Here is an 18,309-nt window from a genome sequence, read left to right as displayed (position 1 = left end):
GTAAAAGTTGGTGTACATGTTTCTACTTAATGTGTGGCAGTATTTTAATATTTGCCACTTGTGAACTTGGTACTTAGCCATTGTTGATGTTAGGATAGAGATACAGATCGTTGAGGGCAAAATTCTTCCCTTGACCAGAGTCAACAACCAAGAAAAGCAGTTTCCAGTCTTGAAAGAAATTTGCTTCAGTACCTTTAAATACTGGCTAGCTAGCATCTTTCTCATGACATTGTTAATTGCTGTTATTAAAAATTCCCTGATACCTAACAGAAAGCACCTTAAATTCAGAGATTCATATCGAACTAGAAGAATGAAACCAGAATTTCTACCAAGGGTGGCCTGAGAAGTAAGTACTCTAGCAAGCACATAAACCTGGGACTGGAGGGCTGCACCCAAGGCTAACCACATTGCAGTCTGTAAGTGCATGCTCCTTGTCTGGTTTCCAACAGTAAAGTCAAGTCACTATGGCATTACAGTTTACTGCTTCCATAAGCTGTCTGAGAGCACTGAAGGAGAGCGATTCCCCCTGGAGTAGCATTTGGCTGCTATTTAAAAGGTTGAGTCAGTTGAGTAAACGTGTGCTTAGAGCTTTGTGTTTGCATGTTGATAATACTTGGTGGGCAGCAGTAAAATAGTGGGACAGTCAATACCTCTTTGGAGTGAGGATGGAGTGAGTTTTAGGGGCTTTCTACCACTTAATCAGACTTCAGGGGGGACAACAGCAGAAGCTTAGATTTACTTTTTTTTTTTTTTAGATTTAATTTTTATAGATGGTGGCATTTCTTTGATATACCCCCTCAGTTGTATAAGGATGGGTGGGGCAGAGGTAAAATGAGTCTCTCTGACCTTTGTTCACTTTCATCCTGGAATCCAGAAAAAATAACTAAGGGTCCCCCACAGCCCTAAAGCTCTCTTCACTGCCTTTGCAGTCAGGTTTTCTCTTGAGATCCGTAAAAGAAGGGCTGGCTTTATTTTTTTTAAGATTTTTATTTATTCATGAGAGACAAAGGCAAAGGGAGAAGCAGGCTCCCTGCAGGGAGCGGCGTGGAACTGAATTCCTGGACCCCCAGGTTATGCCCTGAGCTGAAGGCAGATGCTCAACCACTGAGCCCCCCAGGCATCCCTGGTTTTATTTTATTTTAATCTTTCTTTGTGGGCCAAACATGGTACTTGGTGAATGAATAAACCAGCCACATTTACTGCTTATACCATTGCTTGCAGTGGAGGAGTTCCTTAGGCAGAGGTGTTTTTTTCTGTGAAAGGATGGTTATATTAGGAATGCAGACTTAAGGAAGGCAGTTTCCAGAGCTTTGATGGAACATCCTGTGTGGTCAGAGAGCAAAGTGAGCTCTACTCTGAGCAACCCAACAACCCAAGAAGAGACAAAGGGGAGAATGGAGTGGAACCCAGTTTAGGAGCACACCCTCTGGCCTAAGACTGGACAGCTTGAAGTCCAAACCATGCTTCACCTTCTCAGGATAGTCATCTATAAAATGAAGACCAGGAAGTAGTTATCTCATAGGGCTGCTCTGCATATTAATATATTAAAAGTGCTTTAAAAGTACCTATTACACAGTAAGTGCTTAATAAATATTAGCTATTGCTTTAATCTTTGATATGCATAGTGATAGATTTGTTTCAATGGGAGTTGGGAGGGTTAGGACCGTTGGAGACAGTGGGCCAATAAACGTGTACTTCGGGGTATTTCCATTTTTGACTTTTAAGTTCTCATTCTAGTAACGCCGAGGATTCAGGTGGGTTTAAGAGCCTCTTCAAGGTAACTAGGCGGTGATCGCTGCTGAGACAGCCTTTTCTGGGCTGAACTCTTCCCATCAGCCACCGGGGGCGTTGGAGTCACCTAAGCGCCCTTAATTTCTCCTCCCAGCCTTAGGGCTCAGGACATTGGGAAGGGAGACTGAACACGGGGAGGGGGTACGTGCGGCCTCGGGCCTGGAGCGAGCCCCCCGTCAAACCTCGGCTTCCCTGGCGCTGTGGGAGCCCGGCCCGCGACATCCCGCGGCCCCCCCACGCCGGGCAGCGCGGCGGGAAGCGCGGTTTCCCAGCTCCCGCCAGGCAGGGGCGGGGCCGGCCGGCGCGGGGGCGGGGCGGCGGCGGGGGCGGGGCGGCGGCGGGGGCGGGGCGGCCAGGCCAGGGCGGGCCTCCCGCTGGGAGGAGGCGGGTCGCCGGGGAGCGGAGGGTGGGGCCGCAGCCGGGGGCCGGGCGGAAGGGAGGCGGGTTCGGGCGAGGCTCGGGGCGGGGCCCGGAGAGCGGCCGAGCCCCAGCGACCCGGGGCGGGGCTCCGCGATCCAAATGTCCGGCTCGTGGAGCGAGGTGGGCGGGCGGCTCGGGACCACTGCCAGGGCTGGCATGGAGCGGTGGCGTGACCGGCTGGCCCTGGTGACGGGAGCTTCGGGGGGCATCGGCGCGGCCGTGGCCCGGGCCCTGGTCCAGCAGGGACTGAAGGTAGTGGGTTGTGCCCGCACCGTGGGCAACATCGAGGTAAGTCCCCGCCGGGAGGAGGGTCGTTCTGGGAGGCGTCGTTTCCAGCCGGGTCGGGTCTGGGTGGGGGAGGCGGGGTGAACCTGTCCTCCCCTGTCCGCCACCCTAAGGCCATTTGCAAGGGGGTCAGAGGGGGAGGGACGGATGCCTAGTAGGACAGGCCTCTGTCTTACCTGTTATAAAGTCCCGTCTTTTAAGGAGCTCCTACTCCTGACAGCCTCTACTGCAGTGTACCAGTTCTCTGACTCCTTGGCATCTTTCTCCCTGCCTACCTACCTGCCCAGGTAGGCTGAGGAAAGGGGAAGCCAGAGATCAGGGCTAGCTAGGCAGCTAGGGAGACGGAAAGAAAACTTACTGGCCTCAGTGGCTAAGTTGGCTACTGGATTTCTCCCTCTAGTCCCCAGACCTCCTTGCCCACAAAGCCAAGCGAAGTGACTGGCCAGCCCGATGAACAGGGGCTACAGGTTTTTGATCAGGATACTTTTTTACCCAGGACTGAAGATGTGGTTGGGGTGGGAGTGGAGCTTTCCAGAAGAGACTCACTCCCAAATTTGAGGGTTAACCCCGACCCCAGTGGGATATTTACAGATAGACCTTTCTCCAATTTCACTGTCCTAGGTGGGACTGAGTAGGTGAAATAGGGCATGGAATATGTGAGCCCTGAGGAGACAAAGCAATGTGGAACCGAAACTTCTTATTTTTTTCTTAACCTGGGGTTGGGAGCCCCAAGATGTGAGCAACAAGAGCCCAGAGTAAAATGAAATGAAGTTGGCCATGTTGTAACAGGAAGGAAGACGACGAGAAATTTCCATCATAGGTCATCTTTGGATTTGTTCCTGGCAAGATCACTCTCGGGGTTTGGGCTAGTGCTTAGCTGCAGGGCTTTATCTTCACCATTGGTCAAAGTCCCAACATAAGGAGGCTTTGGGTGGGGACAAAGGGAGAAGGTGTACCGAAGGAGGGCTGTCCCCTTCCCTGCTGCTGGCCAAAGGTACACTTTATAGCTATCTAGATAGTCCCAAGGTCACCCAGCTATATCCTTGCCCTACTCCACCCCTCCGTTTCTCCTGTCCTGAGGAGCTCAGGGCCCAGCCCCAGCCTTGGGCCTAGACCATCAGACCAGGGTTTAGACCCATGGATTCCTTAATTCTAAAGCCATTGTTGCCTTCTCTTCCTACTCCCCACCACTATCCCCTGCCAATGCAAACTAGCCAGGAAAGGGGTCCCTGAGCTCCACGGGGATCTTCAGGCTACTCATCCAGCCCCAGGATGACTCCTTTAGTGAGGGGGAAATGCCTGTGCTGGGAGGGGATAGACATAATTTCAGGTCATTTCTGAGGATAGATGAGGACAGGTGGGACATGAGAAGGCAATGTCAGGGAGCTCTATGTCCCCAAGTCCTCCAATTTGGTTTTCCTGTGGGGATTTGAGTCTGGAGGTGGAAGGGAGAAGTTGTATGCCAGGGGAAGGGAGGATCCCTGCCATATTTGTGTTTATTGATATTAAAACAGAGTTTGAGTTCTGGCCTCCAACAGAGAGAAGCCCTGTCCTGTGGCTGTGAGTAGATGAAATGGGGTAAAGGGGGCTTTCGAAGTCCCAAAGGACTATACCTTTTGAACTCTTGGGAAGTTAAAGCAGAAAAAATCTCTAGGTCCCCTGATCCAACCCTTTATTCCCATCTTGATTTGGGGAAGAAGGGGTTCAAGGCCAGGGCAGTTGGTGTCCAAGTTGGCCTTCCTCTAGGGCACCTCCTACCCCCTAACGCTCTCCCTCCCACACATGTATAGTCACCTTCACGAGCCTCAGGTGCCCAGTCTCTGGCCTCCAAGGCCACATGGCTTGGTTTCTTCCTGCTTCTGAATGTCTGCGTCCCTCACAGCCACCTCGCAGTGGCTCTGCCTTCTCGGGTCTGTCTGTCTCAGGGCTCCTCAGCGTCCTGAGGTCCGTGTTGATACATTGGGGCTGCCCGGTGTCACCTGCCACCTGACTTGTCTTATCATAACCCGAGAAGTTTAGGGGTAGAGGACAGTACACTGTGGGACAGAGGAAAAGAATCTGTCTTGACTTCCTCACCTGTCTTTATAGGTAGGGCGAGGGGAGACTGGCAGTTGGGCTCAATCTGAAAGCCAGCTGGCTGCACTCTGTGGAGGGAAGGTGACAGTTCAGACATAGGCCCTCTGGTAGGGACTGGATGAGGCAACAGGAGAGGAGAGAATCCCTGAGTAACCAGCTCAGTGACTCCTGGTACTGGTGGAGGACACAAGGAGTGGGGTGAGAGATGCAGCTTACCTGTGAGCAGAGAAGGGCTCCTGCTTGAGGAGAGGCAGAACGAAGAGAGACCACACTGTCTAGGACCCCTGGCTCCCTTTTCCCTTCTCGAAACCAAAAACTCGAGTTTATCATGAGGTTCCTCCATTGACGATCTCAACTCCCCTGGGCCCCCCTCACTCAGGGAATGCTCATCATCTCCTGGATTTTGACCAAAGAGGACAAGTAGCCCCAATATCTACGTGGCTGGAAGGTGGCTACCAAAGGAGAGAGTTCTCTGAGGAGTGACAGTGGAGGAAGACTGTCTTGGGTGGGAAGGTGTGGGAGTGAGCAGCTCACCCCAGTTAGCTCCCTGTTGGGTTCCATAGGAGCTGGCTGCTGAATGTAAGAGTGCAGGCTATCCTGGGACTTTGATCCCCCACAGATGTGACCTGTCCAGCGAGGAGGACATCCTCTCCATGTTCTCAGCCGTCCGCTCTCAGCATAGCGGTATAGACATCTGCATCAATAATGCTGGCTTAGCCCGGCCTGACACCCTGCTCTCAGGCAGTACCAGCGGCTGGAAGGACATGTTCAACGTAAGGGCTGCTGGCTTGGATGGAGGGCTTGGGAGGAGAGTGGGGAGCCAGGGCTCTGTGAACCAGGGTGCGGCTTGGGGTAGGACAGCAAAGCAGAGGGTGCTTTGGGTTCCTACCTGGGGCACTTTGACTCTACCCTTGTTTCTTTCTCTACCAAAGGCACAGTGATATGAATGGCCACATCTTTTCTGTTCTTTCCTTTGAGCCCCCAAAAGGGGCCGTTTTTAAAGTCCAGGCTGATTTCTTTCTCCTGGAAGAAAGACTGGTAGGGAGAGAACTGCTGTTTATTGAATGCCCCTGTGTGTCAGTACCACGCTACATGCTTGGGAATGTGGTCTTTCAGAAGCAAAGGAGCCAAGAGACAGGAGATGAGATTCTCATTAAGCCCTGTCAGTCACTGTGTGGCTTCAAGCAGGTGGCCGGCCACCCTCTTTGAGCTCCAGTCTTGCCACATTTAACTGGGGTGAACACACCTATATCATTGATGTCTAGGGCCACAAACTCTCCTGGGGCCAGGTAAATGCCTAAATGAGTGAGGTAGGTCAGATGGAGTCTGCTGTCAATGGGGGAGCACACGGCCAAGTACAAGGGTGGCTGCTGAAGTCCAGCATCTTGACCCTAGTGCAGTGTGGGTCCAGTGTGGTCAGATCAATGATTTCTTTGAGAGGAGCAGAGAGCCTGGGTTTTTATGTGACATCCCACCCCTCCCATTGACCAAAACCTCTGCTCCAAGGGCAAGGATTTTTTTTTTTAAGATTTTATTTATTCATGAGACACACAGAGAGAGAGAGAGAGAGAGAGAGAGAGAGAGAGAGAGAGAGAGGCGGAGACACAGGCAGAGGGAGAAGCAGGCTCCATGCAGGGAGCCTGACGCGGGACTCGATCCCAGGTCTCCAGGATCACACCCTGGGCTGAAGGTGGTGCTAAACCCCTGGGCCACCAGGACTGCCCAAGGGCAAAGATTTTTTTAATAACAATTTTTTTTATTCATTTGAGAGAGACAGAGAGAGTGAGTGAGAGCATGAGCAGGAGGGAGGGGCAGAGGGAGAGGGAGAAGCAGACTCCCCACTGAGCAGGGTGCCCAACGTGGGCAGAACCTGAGTCCTGGGATCACAACTCGAGCCAAAGGCAGATGCTCAACCACTAAGCCACTCAGGTGCTCCCAAGGCAAGGATTTTTGTCTGGCTTATTCTCTGCCCATAATAGATATTCAGTAGATGCTCAGTATTTGTGGAGTGAATGAAACCTCCCAGTACACATTGGGAGTGAACTAAAAGTGTTTTAAAATTTTGTATAGACCAAACACAGCCTTCAGGACATGGGTTTTCAACTTATAGACTATATTATGGGGCAATATTAGGGTATAAAAGTATCCCGAGAAATTAAAAGCTGTGTGTCCATGGGGATCCATCTTTCCCCACAATTGACTTGGCACCTAAATGGTGCTTGGGCCTAGAAATGAACAATGAACACTGAAACAATGAACCATGAGAATGAAGCACTATCCCCTATCCCCAGAAAGCTTTCTGAGAGGTCTGAGTTGCGGTCCTCACCTGCAGTTAAGTGAGTCTCTAAACCTGGACCTCAACTTCCTCATCTGTAAAATGAGGCACTTATCTCAAATCTTTAAGACCCTTTCAGCTTCATTCAGCATTATAAAATCCTATTAGGATTGTCTTCTGAGACATCTCCAGCCACCCCATACCACCAGACTTAGGAGAATCAACTCCCTTGGTCCTAGGGGACCTGTTTCTCCTACTCCATCTGTCCTCAGATTTGAGTTCTCTGCCTCACAAACATACATTACCGAGAGGACCAGAAACAGGGCTCAAAGCTTCTCGTGCCCTTCTGCCATGTGTGCTGAGGCAGGTTCACACCGAGAGTGTTCTGTCCCCCATGCCTGGCTCTGACACCTGATAAAGAGAAACATCCAATGTCCTGGCAGGTCTTGTTTCTTCTCTCAGGAAGAGAGAGTGAGGACCTGCTGAAAGCTTTATCTCTGCTTATCCTCATGGGGGAAGGGTGGGGCTTGGCAGGAGCTTTAGAGCTGAGATACTTCTTCAGGCCTTTGTTCCATGAAAGGTGGGGACTTGGGGCCACCTTTGGCAGAGGCCGAGGAAGACAGAAAACCCCCATGTGCTTGGGAGCTCCTCTGCCATCCTATGACCAGTTACTCCACTCTCTAAAGAGTCTCCACACCTAGTCTTGTAGATGGAAAGCAGGGGAAGGAAGGTCAGGCCGTCTCGTCTCTGCTTGTAGTCACAGGGGAGGGGAGAGGACAGGAAGGGAGTAGAGAGTACTCCGAAGGGTGGGGAGAGGCTAGGGTCTGTGCTTGAGGAGAGAGATTTTTAAAGCAATCTTAGGAAAGATTTTTAGGTTTTTTTTAGAGTGAGCAGGGCCAGGGACACTGACCCAGAGAAGAGAGGAATAGGGTGTTTGGGGAAGAAAAGGAGATGGTTCTCTAAGGCAGGCATTCTATTGTTTGCAGAGGAGACAGCCAAGACAGGGAGGATCCAGGATCATGGATGGGTTTGGGGGTTTTCCATTCCTGTTTGTAGAAACCGGGGGGGGGGGGGGGGGATTTCACCCTGGGAGGAGAGCTACTACTGCTGTCACCTGGGGCTTGTGGTTTTAGGGGGAGGCAAGTTACCCTGGAACCATTGTTGGTCTCTGGTAGGACCTGGACACTGTTTGGAATGCCACTCTCCCAGGGTGTGGGGGCGTACTTTGGCTCTATTACCTGCTCCGATGGGCCCATGCTGGGGACACCCCATTGCCTTCCCTGGCCTGCAGGTGAATGTGCTGGCGCTCAGCATTTGCACCCGGGAAGCCTACCAGTCCATGAAGGAACGCAAGGTGGATGATGGGCATATCATTAACATCAGCAGGTGAGGCAAGTGGTAGAGGGCAACGTCTCAGGTCACCACTCTCCCACCAAGCTGAGTGATCTGTTGCAGCTCATTTGACCTTTTTGAGCATCCGTTTCATTGGTGGTAAAATAGGGACTTAATACCCAGTTAACAGCCAGATGGCACAATTGTGGTGAGGGAAAGAATAGTGTTATCAAGTGCCAGCCCCTAGGTGGACTTCTGGGGAGTGCAGAGCTTGCAGGAGCTGCTTGAACCACGAAAGCTACCTTAGTGGGCCCCTAGAATGGCCTCCAGAGGTCCCCTTGAGCAGGCTTCCTGTGGCATCTAGGCGGTGGGGCTGGCTGGTGCAGCAGGAGGCGCGGCTGCTCTCTCAGCAGCTTCACTCTTCTTTCCCCTTTCCTCCTTCCTCCAGCATGTCTGGTCACCAAGTGTCACCCCACTCCGTGATCCATTTCTATAGTGCTACCAAGTATGCCGTCACCGCACTTACAGAGGGACTGAGGCAAGAGCTTCGGGAGGCCCAGACCCACATCCGAGCCACGGTGAGGATGCAGCCTGGCCCTGGTGGGGACAGGGTAGGCACAGGCCCTCCCCACCCCACACGCACACTGTCCAGGCTGTGCTGCCAGGAGTGTGAGGGGCACAGAGCTCCTGGGCTCTCCTGCTGCTTGCGTGCCCCTGCCTGGTCCTTGACTTTGAGGTGGGAGGGGGCTGACCAGAAGGGAACACAGTGGGTGAGGCTGAGAGAAAGCAAGGAGCGTGGGAAAGCATGGCTGGAAGCTGGGCTCTGGGCTCTTTCCTGGAGGCCGCGTGACCCTGGGCAGCTCATGTGACCCCTCCAACTGTCACTCTTCGCACTTGTAAAATGGAGACGACGACACCTACTTGGTTATAACGTTTTAAGGGGCACTGTCATAAAACACTGACCTGATAAGGGCTCAGAAGGTGGTAGGTGTCATTGTGAGCATCGCAGCCATAGGAGGACCAGGTGGCTGCTGGACACTGGGGGGCCATCACTGTGAAGCAGTACCCCCCGCCCCAGGTCTCCATCCTGTCCCCCCAAGCCTCGGCCTCTGATTAGGGTGGAGGCAGGGCTCTGCTCGGCCCCTGAGCAGTCCGTCTCTGTTGGTCCAGTGCATCTCTCCAGAAGTGGTGGAAACACAATTCGCCTTCAAACTCCATGACAAGGACCCTGAGAAGGCAGCTGCCACCTATGAACGCATAAAGGTGGGGCCTCCCCCTGGGATGGGGTGAGCCACTTACTCCCTATGTAAAGGCAGAGGGAACCCTGGCCTTTAGACTGCACCCCTCTAGCCAGCCTGTCACCCCGCCTGGAGGGCTGGGGTGGGGATGAGGATGCTGGAGAGGACGTTAGAGGTAGGAAGTCTGTTCTTCCCTCGCTTCACCCCTTTCCTCTGGTGCTCCCCAGTGTCTCAAGCCTGAGGATGTGGCCGAGGCTGTCATCTATGTCCTCAGTACACCTCCACATGTCCAGGTGAGTCTGGCCTTGACTGCCCACTCCTTGGAAGAGCCCAGCCATCCTCAGAGGAGGACCGCAGGGAGGCCTTAGGGGGTGGGAAGAACGTCCTGGCTGCCTCAAGCCTTGTGCCTTCCAGCAGATCGGAGACATCCAGATGAGGCCCACGGAGCAGGTGATCTAGCTTCCTGTGGGGACCTCTGCCTTCCCTCCCCACCCCTCACGGCTTGGCTCCTGCCTCTGGATTTTAGGTGTTGATTTCTGGACTCCTGGATTCTGTTTCCTCTCCCTATCCCGCCAGGGGCTAGAAAATTTGTTTGAAGTTTTTATATCTTATCAGACTGTTTCCACCACAAATATGAACAGTGGGTTGGGGAGAGGAGGTGGTATACCTGATAATTTCACGTGTTAACTCATTCTTGGTCCCCTTCTTAGGCTCCTTGGTGTTTGTTTGCTCTCTTTGGTCTCTCCCTTTTGACCTGGGGAAGGGACTGTGGCCCAGAGGGGGGGCTTTCCCTGTCTTCTTACATCCCATGCCCTGTCCCTCAGGGAGGAAGTGGCAGAGAGAAGCCCTCACCTTCTATCTGAATGGTTATCCAAGGCTCCAGGCTTCTTCCTCTCCCTGCCCTACTGCCCCCATTGCCCTTTCTCTTCCCCCATCATAGTTCTCCAGCCCAGGTTTGGCTTCTTGGCTCCTATTGGGGTCATCACTCCACACTGACAATGGCCGCTGACTACTAGGGCCTGCCTCCCAAGTGAATTTCACTGTGACAATTAAAAAAGAAAAATTGCAACAACCTACCTTGGCTTTGGGAGTGTCTTTCAGGTTCTTCCTCCTTTTCTGTGATCAAGGCAGTTGTGCCTCAGAATTTCCTCCAGGTGATGGGGAAGGTGGGTAGATTTGGGGCATCGCTCCAGGAGTGTGGATTACCTTAGAAAGCAGATGTGGGTTTGGGTTGGGTCTTGAAAATTGGTAGGAGTTTGCCAGTCAGGAAAGAGGGCACCAGTGGATACAAGGGTGGGAGGCTGAATAAGTGAATGAGCAGCCAGTGTTGTGGCAACAGCACAGAACATAGCGCGGGGGTGAGATGGGGCTGAAAAGGAAGCTCCTGCCTGGATCACGCAGGTCTGAGTGCGAGCAAGGAGTCTGCCCAGCACCTGTGGGCCAAGCGCATCAGGTGGCTTGTGAGCAGGTGAGGGATAGGCACAGCGCCCAGAGAGCCGAGCCGCCGCGGGACAGGAAGTGGCTGCTGGGATCCTGCAGAGGATCCTGAGGATCCGACGGGCCTGGTGGAGGTGCCGAGGAAGGGCTGGACGCGGAAGTTTCTGCACCGGCCGGTGGACTGGATGTGGGGAGGGAGTCACCACGACTGACCCGGTTGAACACACGCCCTTAAAGTGGCGTTTGCCGGGGCCTGGGTGAATGTGGCCTCCGGACACCTCTTGGGACCTGGAAGGGCGCAGAATGAAGCGGCTGGCAGGGGAGGCGCAGCCGGCAGCGCGACAGAGAAGGCCGCGGCTCAGCCAGCCCTGCAGGGGGCGCTGTGGGCGGGCGCGGGCGGCCGGGCATGCGCAGTGCGTGGGCGGGCCGGGGCGGGCCGCCCGAACCCGGAAGCGGGGCGGCCCACGTGGGCGGCGGGGGAGGGGCCGCCGCGGCTGGCCGCTGGTCCCGGGGAGTCCGCGGGGCGCCCGGGGCGCTCGTCCCCCTCATCCGTGTTGGGGCCTCGGGAGCGGGGTGAGCGCTCCTGATAGCGCTGCAGCGCCATTGGCCATGTCGCTGCCCGGGGCCGTTGGGGGCGCGACCTGGCGTTGTCCCGGTCGCCTCTTCGCCTGTCATTTCTCCCACGCGGCGCGGCGTGGGGAGCGGCCGGGCGGGGAGGAGCTGAGCCGCCTGCTCCTGGATGACCTGGCGCCGACCTCGCGGTCTTCGGGGAGACTGGAGCTTCTGTTTGGCCTGTCCCCTTGTCTCCTGGCCTTGCGGGCCGCCCGTCGCCGGGTGGCCAGGCTCCTGCTCCAGGCCGGCAGATCCGGGTTGCAAGGGGAGCGGGCCGAGCTGCTCCGGGAGGCAGAGGCGCGGGACATCCCAGTTCTGCGGCCCAGACGGCAGAAGCTGGACGCCCTGTGCCGCCATCAGGTGCACCAGGGCGTGTGCATGGAGGTGAGCCCGCTGAAGCCTCGGCCTTGGACTGAGGTCGAAGAGGCGAGGCCGGGCGACGACCCCCGGCGGCTGTGGCTCGTCCTCGAGAGGCTCCAGGATCCCCGGAATCTTGGGGCCGTGCTGCGTTCTGCTCACTTCCTCGGAGTGGATAAAGTCATCACCAGCGGGAGAAACAGGCACGATGTCCCTCAGTCCCCATGTGCCCTGGTTTGGGGCGCAGCCGAGTCTCTAAGCACCTGACCCGGGGTCCCTCAGCCAAGGCTTCCCATCGTCAGAATTCACACCTTTAACCCTTGGAAGCCGGGGCGGAGGGGAGGGCGCCGGGTTTGAGTTTACCCACCTTAATGCAGAGCATGGGGCCATTTGCAGCTGCCCGCTCACTCCGGTAGTCAGCAAGGCCAGCGCAGGGGCTATGGAGGTGATGGACGTGTTCTCCACCGAGGACCTGGCCGGCTTTCTACAGGTAACGGCGTGGAGGGGGGCGGTCGGGAAAGGAGCAGAAGGGAACCAAGCCCAGTCTCTGCAGCCACCTGATGGAGGAAGAGGAGGATGTAGGATCGTTCCCTGCGTCCTTCTAAATCCCTTTAGGAAGGGGTTTAGTAGAACAGAATCTGAAGTTAGAAACTTTCTGGCTTCATTCCCTTTACTTCGTGCCTTCCCCAGGCGTACATAGCTCTTTGCCCTGGAGGCTAGTTAGTGTACCTCAGAGCCTCGCTCTCAGTAGGTTTTCAGTAAACGTTTGCTGAGCTTTGAGAAGCTGGGTGGCAGGAGTCATGTGTTCTGAGTAGGGGCACAGCTTGAAAGACTCTCTGAGCAAGGACTAATCTATGCCTTCCCCATCCCCCCACCCCCACCCAGGAAAAAACCAAAAACCCAGACAAACCACCACCACCAAACAACTTTGATATCCAGGAAGGGGTAAACCGAAGGAAAACCCTCTCCTGGTCCAGGTTTCTGTCTTCGGCTGTGCTTCTCTTGCTGGACACAAGGGGGCAGTCTTGCTTTGCATTTGGCTACTCCTCTGACTATTCGCCCCCTCCTCTATTCTGGGTTCATTTCTTAGTTTCATCCAGTCTCAAGGCTTTAAATACCATCTACACTTGGATGGCTCCCAAATGTATATCCTAGCCTGGATCTTACTCGGGAGGCCCAGATTCAACAGCTTCTTTTGTGGTCTGAGGGGCATTTCAAACTTCACATTTCCAAAGCTGAGCACTTCCTTGTGTAGACTTACCCAGCTCAGCCAATGGCAACTGCATCCCTTTGTTTAGGCCCAAAGCTGTGGTGGCCTTGATCCTTCTTCCTGCTCTCATAGCCTATGGCCCACACCTATCAGCAGATTCTTTCAGTTTTACCTTGAAGTTATTTTTGTGTTCCTAGCAATCTTCACCATCTCTGCAGCTCCCACCCTGGTGCAGGCCACCATCATCTCTTGCCTGCAGTGTTGTGGAAATGTCCTAACCAGTCTCCTGTTGGCCCTCTACATAGCTGGCAGAGTGATTCTGTTGAAACATCTTACTTCTTTGCTCAAAGCCTTTACTGCAGGGCGCCTGGGTGGTGCAGTCAGTTGGCCATCTGCCTTTGGCTTGGGTTATGATCTCAGGGTCCTGGGATCAACCCTTGCATTGGGTTACCTGCTCAGCAGGGAGTCTGCTTGTCCCCCTGCCTCTGCCACTGTCCCTGATTGTGTGTGCACACTTGCTCTTTCTCTCTCTCTCTCTCAAATAAATAAATGAAATCTTAAAAAAAAAAAACAAAAAAAAAAAAACATATACAGCTCTCCCAGAATAAAAGCCAGAGTCTTTCAGTGGCCTTTGAGGTCCTGCCTTAGGTGGCTTTTTATTCCCTCTCCATCTCAGTGGCTCCCTTCCCGTGGGGCCACCATTCCTCACACGTGTCGCATAAGCAGCAGCCTCTCAGCCTTTGCACTTGCTCATCTCTCCCTAGATTCTTCTTCTCCCAAAAGCCTACACAATACTCTATCCTCCAGGCTCACCTCAGTGAGACCCTCCTCAATCACCCTTCCGCCGGATGGCTGGGATTTTAGCCCGTTTTGTTCTCTGCCCTGTCTGTCCTAAGTCCTAGGACAGAGTCTGCCTGTTCTAGGGGCTTAATAACTATTGTCTGAATTGATGGATCAGTGAGGGAGTAACTGACTATATGGGCAAGGCCAGCTCCTTGCCCGAGGAAGGTTTGGTGAGCCGGAACTGGATTTCTTCTCTTTAGGCCAAAGCCCAGCAGGGCTGGCTCGTGGCTGGCACGGTGGGCTGCCCAAGGCCTGAGATGTCCCCATCCTCTGAGATCCCCATCACTAGCTGCTTGGAGTTCCTCTGGGACCAGCCTACTCTCCTAGTGCTGGGTAGGTAGACATCCCTGCTTTTCCTTGTCCAGATGTACATGTGTAGCTGGGGCATCCCTAACCCTCTCCCTCTGTGCCCTGCAGGTAACGAGGGCTCTGGTCTGTCCCAGGCGGTGCAGGCATCCTGCCAGCTACTCCTTACCATCCTGCCCGGCCGGCAGCTGCCTCCTGGACTCGAGTCCTTGAATGTCTCCGTGGCTGCAGGTGAGTCTACTGTTGCCCAACCTCCTGCCCTCTGATCACATACATGCAGCTCTTCTACCTCAGGCAAGTTTCTCTGGCTTTCTCTGTCTCCGTCACTGTATGTGCCAGATGGGGGAAATGCGTCCTCTTGCAGTAGGATGAGGGCGTGGCTGGCATGTGGTCCTTCCTCTTCTCTATCTTCCCTTTTCCCTTATCCTTTTGTCTATCGGCACAGGAATTCTTCTTCACTCCATTTGCTGCCAGAGGAAAGATTTCCCTATGGGGAGGAAGAGGGAACACCTGCTCCAAGACCCCCGGGAACCTTCAGCCACATCAGAAGGGCCTGGGCTGGCACAGCACCCGGGACTGTCCTCAGGATCAGAATGAGAGAGACAAAATGGGAGCGGACTTGGACTGAGCTGTGTGTGCCGGAGGGCATGCATACCCACATGCTTGAATGTGCTGAAGTCTCTTGCGTCAGTGTGCAACCAGGCCCCTGGTATTTTTTTTTTTTTAAGATTTTATTTATTTACTCGTGAGAGACACACGGAGAAAGACAGAGACACACACAGGGGGAGAAACAAGCTCTTCACAGGGAGCCCAATATGGGACGCAATCCTCAGACCCTGGATCATGCCCTGAGCTGTAGGCAGGTGCTCAACCACTGAGCTGCCTAGGTGTCCCTAGGCCCCTGTTTGTTAACCATTGTCTTGGAGTGCAGCGAGCTCTGTAGTAGAGACCAGAGGAGAGCTGTTTCCTATTTTAATTTTGGGCTTATAGTTAGAGGGGGCAGCTTGTTAATAATCTCTAAGATGAAAAAAAAAAAATCTCTAAGATGTGCTGGGAGAGAGGGTCTCTGCTCCTGGGCCCTGCCTGGAAGACAAGAAGGGAATCAGGCAGCCAAGTCCAGGGGTCCTGCTCCTCTGGAACCCGTGTGAGAATGTAGAGGAAGGCCCGGGTTCCTCTTGTGGACTAGATGGGTGCAAATCCAGGCTCAAACCCTGTCCCAGTGGGGACCTTGAGCACATGGCTCCATCCTTCTGGGCCTTGGAGCCCTTGTTGGCACCTCCCTCCCCAGGGCTCTTTGTGAGAATCAAATAAAATCACCTGGACCATCCTGTCCCATTTCTCCACTAGGTGGCAGCCTCGCTCTTTGAGCCACAGTCTTCTGGAAGCTTTTACAGCCACCTGGGGGAGATTCTTGGTGGTGGCCCCCAGAGAGGTGAGGGAAAGATTAGCCAGCAGCTCTTACCTCACTGGCCCTCCAGAACCCCTCACCAGCCACTCATTAGTCAGTGCATCTCCAAGAAAGGAACTGATGAATCAGAGTCCTGGTCAAGCAGAGTGTTGCTGTTTACTGTACAACCCAGATAGGTTTGGTCCTCCTCCCACAGGGCCCCACAAATGGAGCAGAAGCCCCCAGTATAAGTAGTTTAGAGCAGTCCTGGCTGCACATTGGAACCATCTGGTAAACTCAAAAACAACTAACACTGGGGACCAACCCCAGAGACTCTGGTGTAAATGGTCAGGGGGCAGCCTGGGTATCAGGATTCTTAAAGCCCCCCAAATGAGTCTGAGGCATAGCCCAGGCTGAGAACCACTGGAGCAAGGTTTCTGGACCTCAGTAGTGACACCCTGGGCCAGATAGCTTTCTGGTGTGACGGCTTGGCCTGTGCAGTGCAGGATGTTCAGCAACATCCCTGGCTTCTACCCCACTGGATGCCAGTAGCACCCCTGTCCCTTGTTGTGACAACCAAAAATGCCTCCCGACATTGCCAAAGGTCCCCTGGAAGACAATTGCCCCTAGTTGGGAAGCACTGCTCTGGAGCATGGATCTGGAGGACAGCAACCTAAGTTCAAGTCCTGATTGCTGTGTGATCATAGGCAGGTTCCTTTCCCACTGGAGCCCCCATCTCCTCGTTGGAGAATGGGGATCATCCTACCTTTCCAAGTTGTGGGACGATAGGGCAACGTGAGCTGGGCGCCTCCCACACGGTGGTGCTCGATAAATAGTACCACTCTTTTCTCTTTGGAATGAATTGATCTTGGAATTTTGGTGGGGATGCCAATTTAGAAAGACATTAGGAGGGTCTAAGATGCCTCTAAAGGTTTTTCCTCTCAAGAAAGAGGAAGAGGGACACCTGGGTGGCTCAGCGGTTGAGCGTCTTGCCTTTGGCTCAGGTCATGATCCCGGGGGGGCTGGGATCCTGGTGAGGAGCCTGCTTCTCTCTCAGCCTGTGTCTCTGCCTTTCTCTCTCTCTCTCTCTCTCTCTCTCTGTCTCTCATGAATAAATAAAGTCTTTTTAAAAGAGAAAGAAGAAGAAACCCTTTCATAAAACTCCATAGATCAGGGTTGAGGATGTATGTGGTGGTGGTAACAGCTTTAATATTCCAGATGCCCAGAGGTATCAAGCTGATTAGATCAGAATCTCTGGGGAAGGAGACCGGTCCCATGTTTCTTAGGGCTCCCCAGTTGACGCCACTGTGTCACCAGGTTCGAGAATCACTGGTCTTTGAAACCACGTTCTCATGTCCAAAAAACCGCTTCTAAATCATTCACACCTGTGCTTTTTTTTTTTTTTAAGATCTTATTTATTTACTCATGAGCAACACAGAGGCAGAGGGAGAAGCAGGCTCCCTGTGGAGAGCCCAGTGCGGGACTCGATCTCAGGACCCCAGGATCACACCGTGAGCCAAAGGCAGATGCTCAACCACTGAGCCACCCAGGTGTCCCCACACCCACGCTTTTGAGTGCATGTCTGAAAGCTTGGGCCAGTTAACCTTTCATCTGTGCCTAAAGGTTCTTAGAAGGTGCTGCATCCAGCCCTGGCTCCACAGCTTTTGGCCTGGATAGCTTCCCAGCCTCCTCATCTGTAAAATAGGGACAGTGCCTTCAGCACCTGCCCCAGTACCCGCTCCCCGACAAGGATTTGTAAGAATAAAAAGAGAGTATCAGCAAAAACATTCTGTAAACCTAAGTGTTGCGCACCCCAGGACTAGCATGTGATAATACAGACGTGGCTGTAACAGCTCAGTTTAGGTATCAAGTTGCCTGGGCCATGGGATACCCAGCTATTTGGCCAAACCTTATTCCAAGTGTTTCTGTGAAGGTGTTTTTTGGATGAGATGAACATTTAAATTGGTAGACTGAGGGGCGCCTGGCTGGCTCAGTCTGAAGAACATGTGACTCTTGACCTTGGGGTTGTAAGTTCGAGCCCCACGTTGGGTGTAGAGATTATTAATAAATAGATCACTAATAAACTTTAAATTGGTATACTGAGTAAGGGAGAGAGCGCCCTTTCCAGTGTGGGCAGGCCTCAATCAAAGGCCTGAAGGGGGTGGCGGGGGGAAGACTGACACTCCCCTGATAAGAATTCTTCCTGCCTTTTGGAACCGAAACATGGGCTCTTTTCTGGTCTTGAGCCTGCTGGTGGCCTTCAGATGGGAACTGTGTCATCAGCTCTCCCGGGCTTCCAGCTTGCTCCCTCAACCCTGCAGAGCTGGGACATGCCAGTCTTATAATCACGTGAGCCAAGTCTTCATAATAAGCAAATGTGTATACATGTGTATACAGATAGGGATATGGATATACATCACCTGTTGGTTCTGTGTCTCTGGAGAATCCAGATTTGTAGACTTGATGGAAATTAACTGAGATGTCCTGGTGTTCCCTCCATGCGGCAGTATAGAATTGAGCTCTGCTCTCTAGGACCAAACCCAGCATGGAACCTGGAAGCTGTGGTTGGGGGTACTCGGGGTTCAGAGGCTGTTCTCCTGCCCACGGACTCTCATGTAGTGTCTGGAACCTAATCTACCCTGCTTTGGGCACGGTGTTCATCACTTTTCCAGATCCCAAGAGTCTGGGCCATCTAGAGGGCCACTCTCTAAAGTGCCACTCTGGGGGCTAAGAGCCAAGC

General features: G+C 53.5%; 2 protein-coding genes across 2 annotated transcripts; both read left to right on the top strand.

Moving 5' to 3' along the window:
* The first annotated feature begins 2,262 nt into the window (after positions 1-2,262).
* DHRS11 (dehydrogenase/reductase 11) lies at positions 2,263-10,493 on the top strand. The gene is made up of 7 exons (XM_041726049.1): positions 2,263-2,499; positions 5,136-5,345; positions 8,139-8,233; positions 8,628-8,757; positions 9,350-9,442; positions 9,645-9,710; positions 9,835-10,493. The coding sequence occupies exons 1-7, from the start codon at positions 2,311-2,313 to the stop codon at positions 9,874-9,876; spliced, it is 825 nt and encodes a 274-aa protein (XP_041581983.1). The 5' UTR covers positions 2,263-2,310; the 3' UTR covers positions 9,877-10,493.
* A 142-nt stretch (positions 10,494-10,635) lies between these two features.
* MRM1 (mitochondrial rRNA methyltransferase 1) lies at positions 10,636-17,672 on the top strand. Its single transcript, XM_041726048.1, has 5 exons — positions 10,636-12,026; positions 12,220-12,313; positions 14,077-14,209; positions 14,294-14,413; positions 14,628-17,672. Exons 1-5 carry the CDS (start codon positions 11,116-11,118, stop codon positions 14,777-14,779), a joined length of 1,410 nt encoding a protein of 469 aa, XP_041581982.1. The 5' UTR covers positions 10,636-11,115; the 3' UTR covers positions 14,780-17,672.
* The last annotated feature ends 637 nt before the right edge of the window (positions 17,673-18,309 follow it).

Source organism: Vulpes lagopus, chromosome 12, assembly GCF_018345385.1.
Source record: "Vulpes lagopus strain Blue_001 chromosome 12, ASM1834538v1, whole genome shotgun sequence".
In the NCBI taxonomy this organism is placed as follows: domain Eukaryota; kingdom Metazoa; phylum Chordata; class Mammalia; order Carnivora; family Canidae; genus Vulpes; species Vulpes lagopus.
Note: the sequence above shows the minus strand (reverse complement) of the source record. Positions and strands in the feature narration are given on the sequence as shown.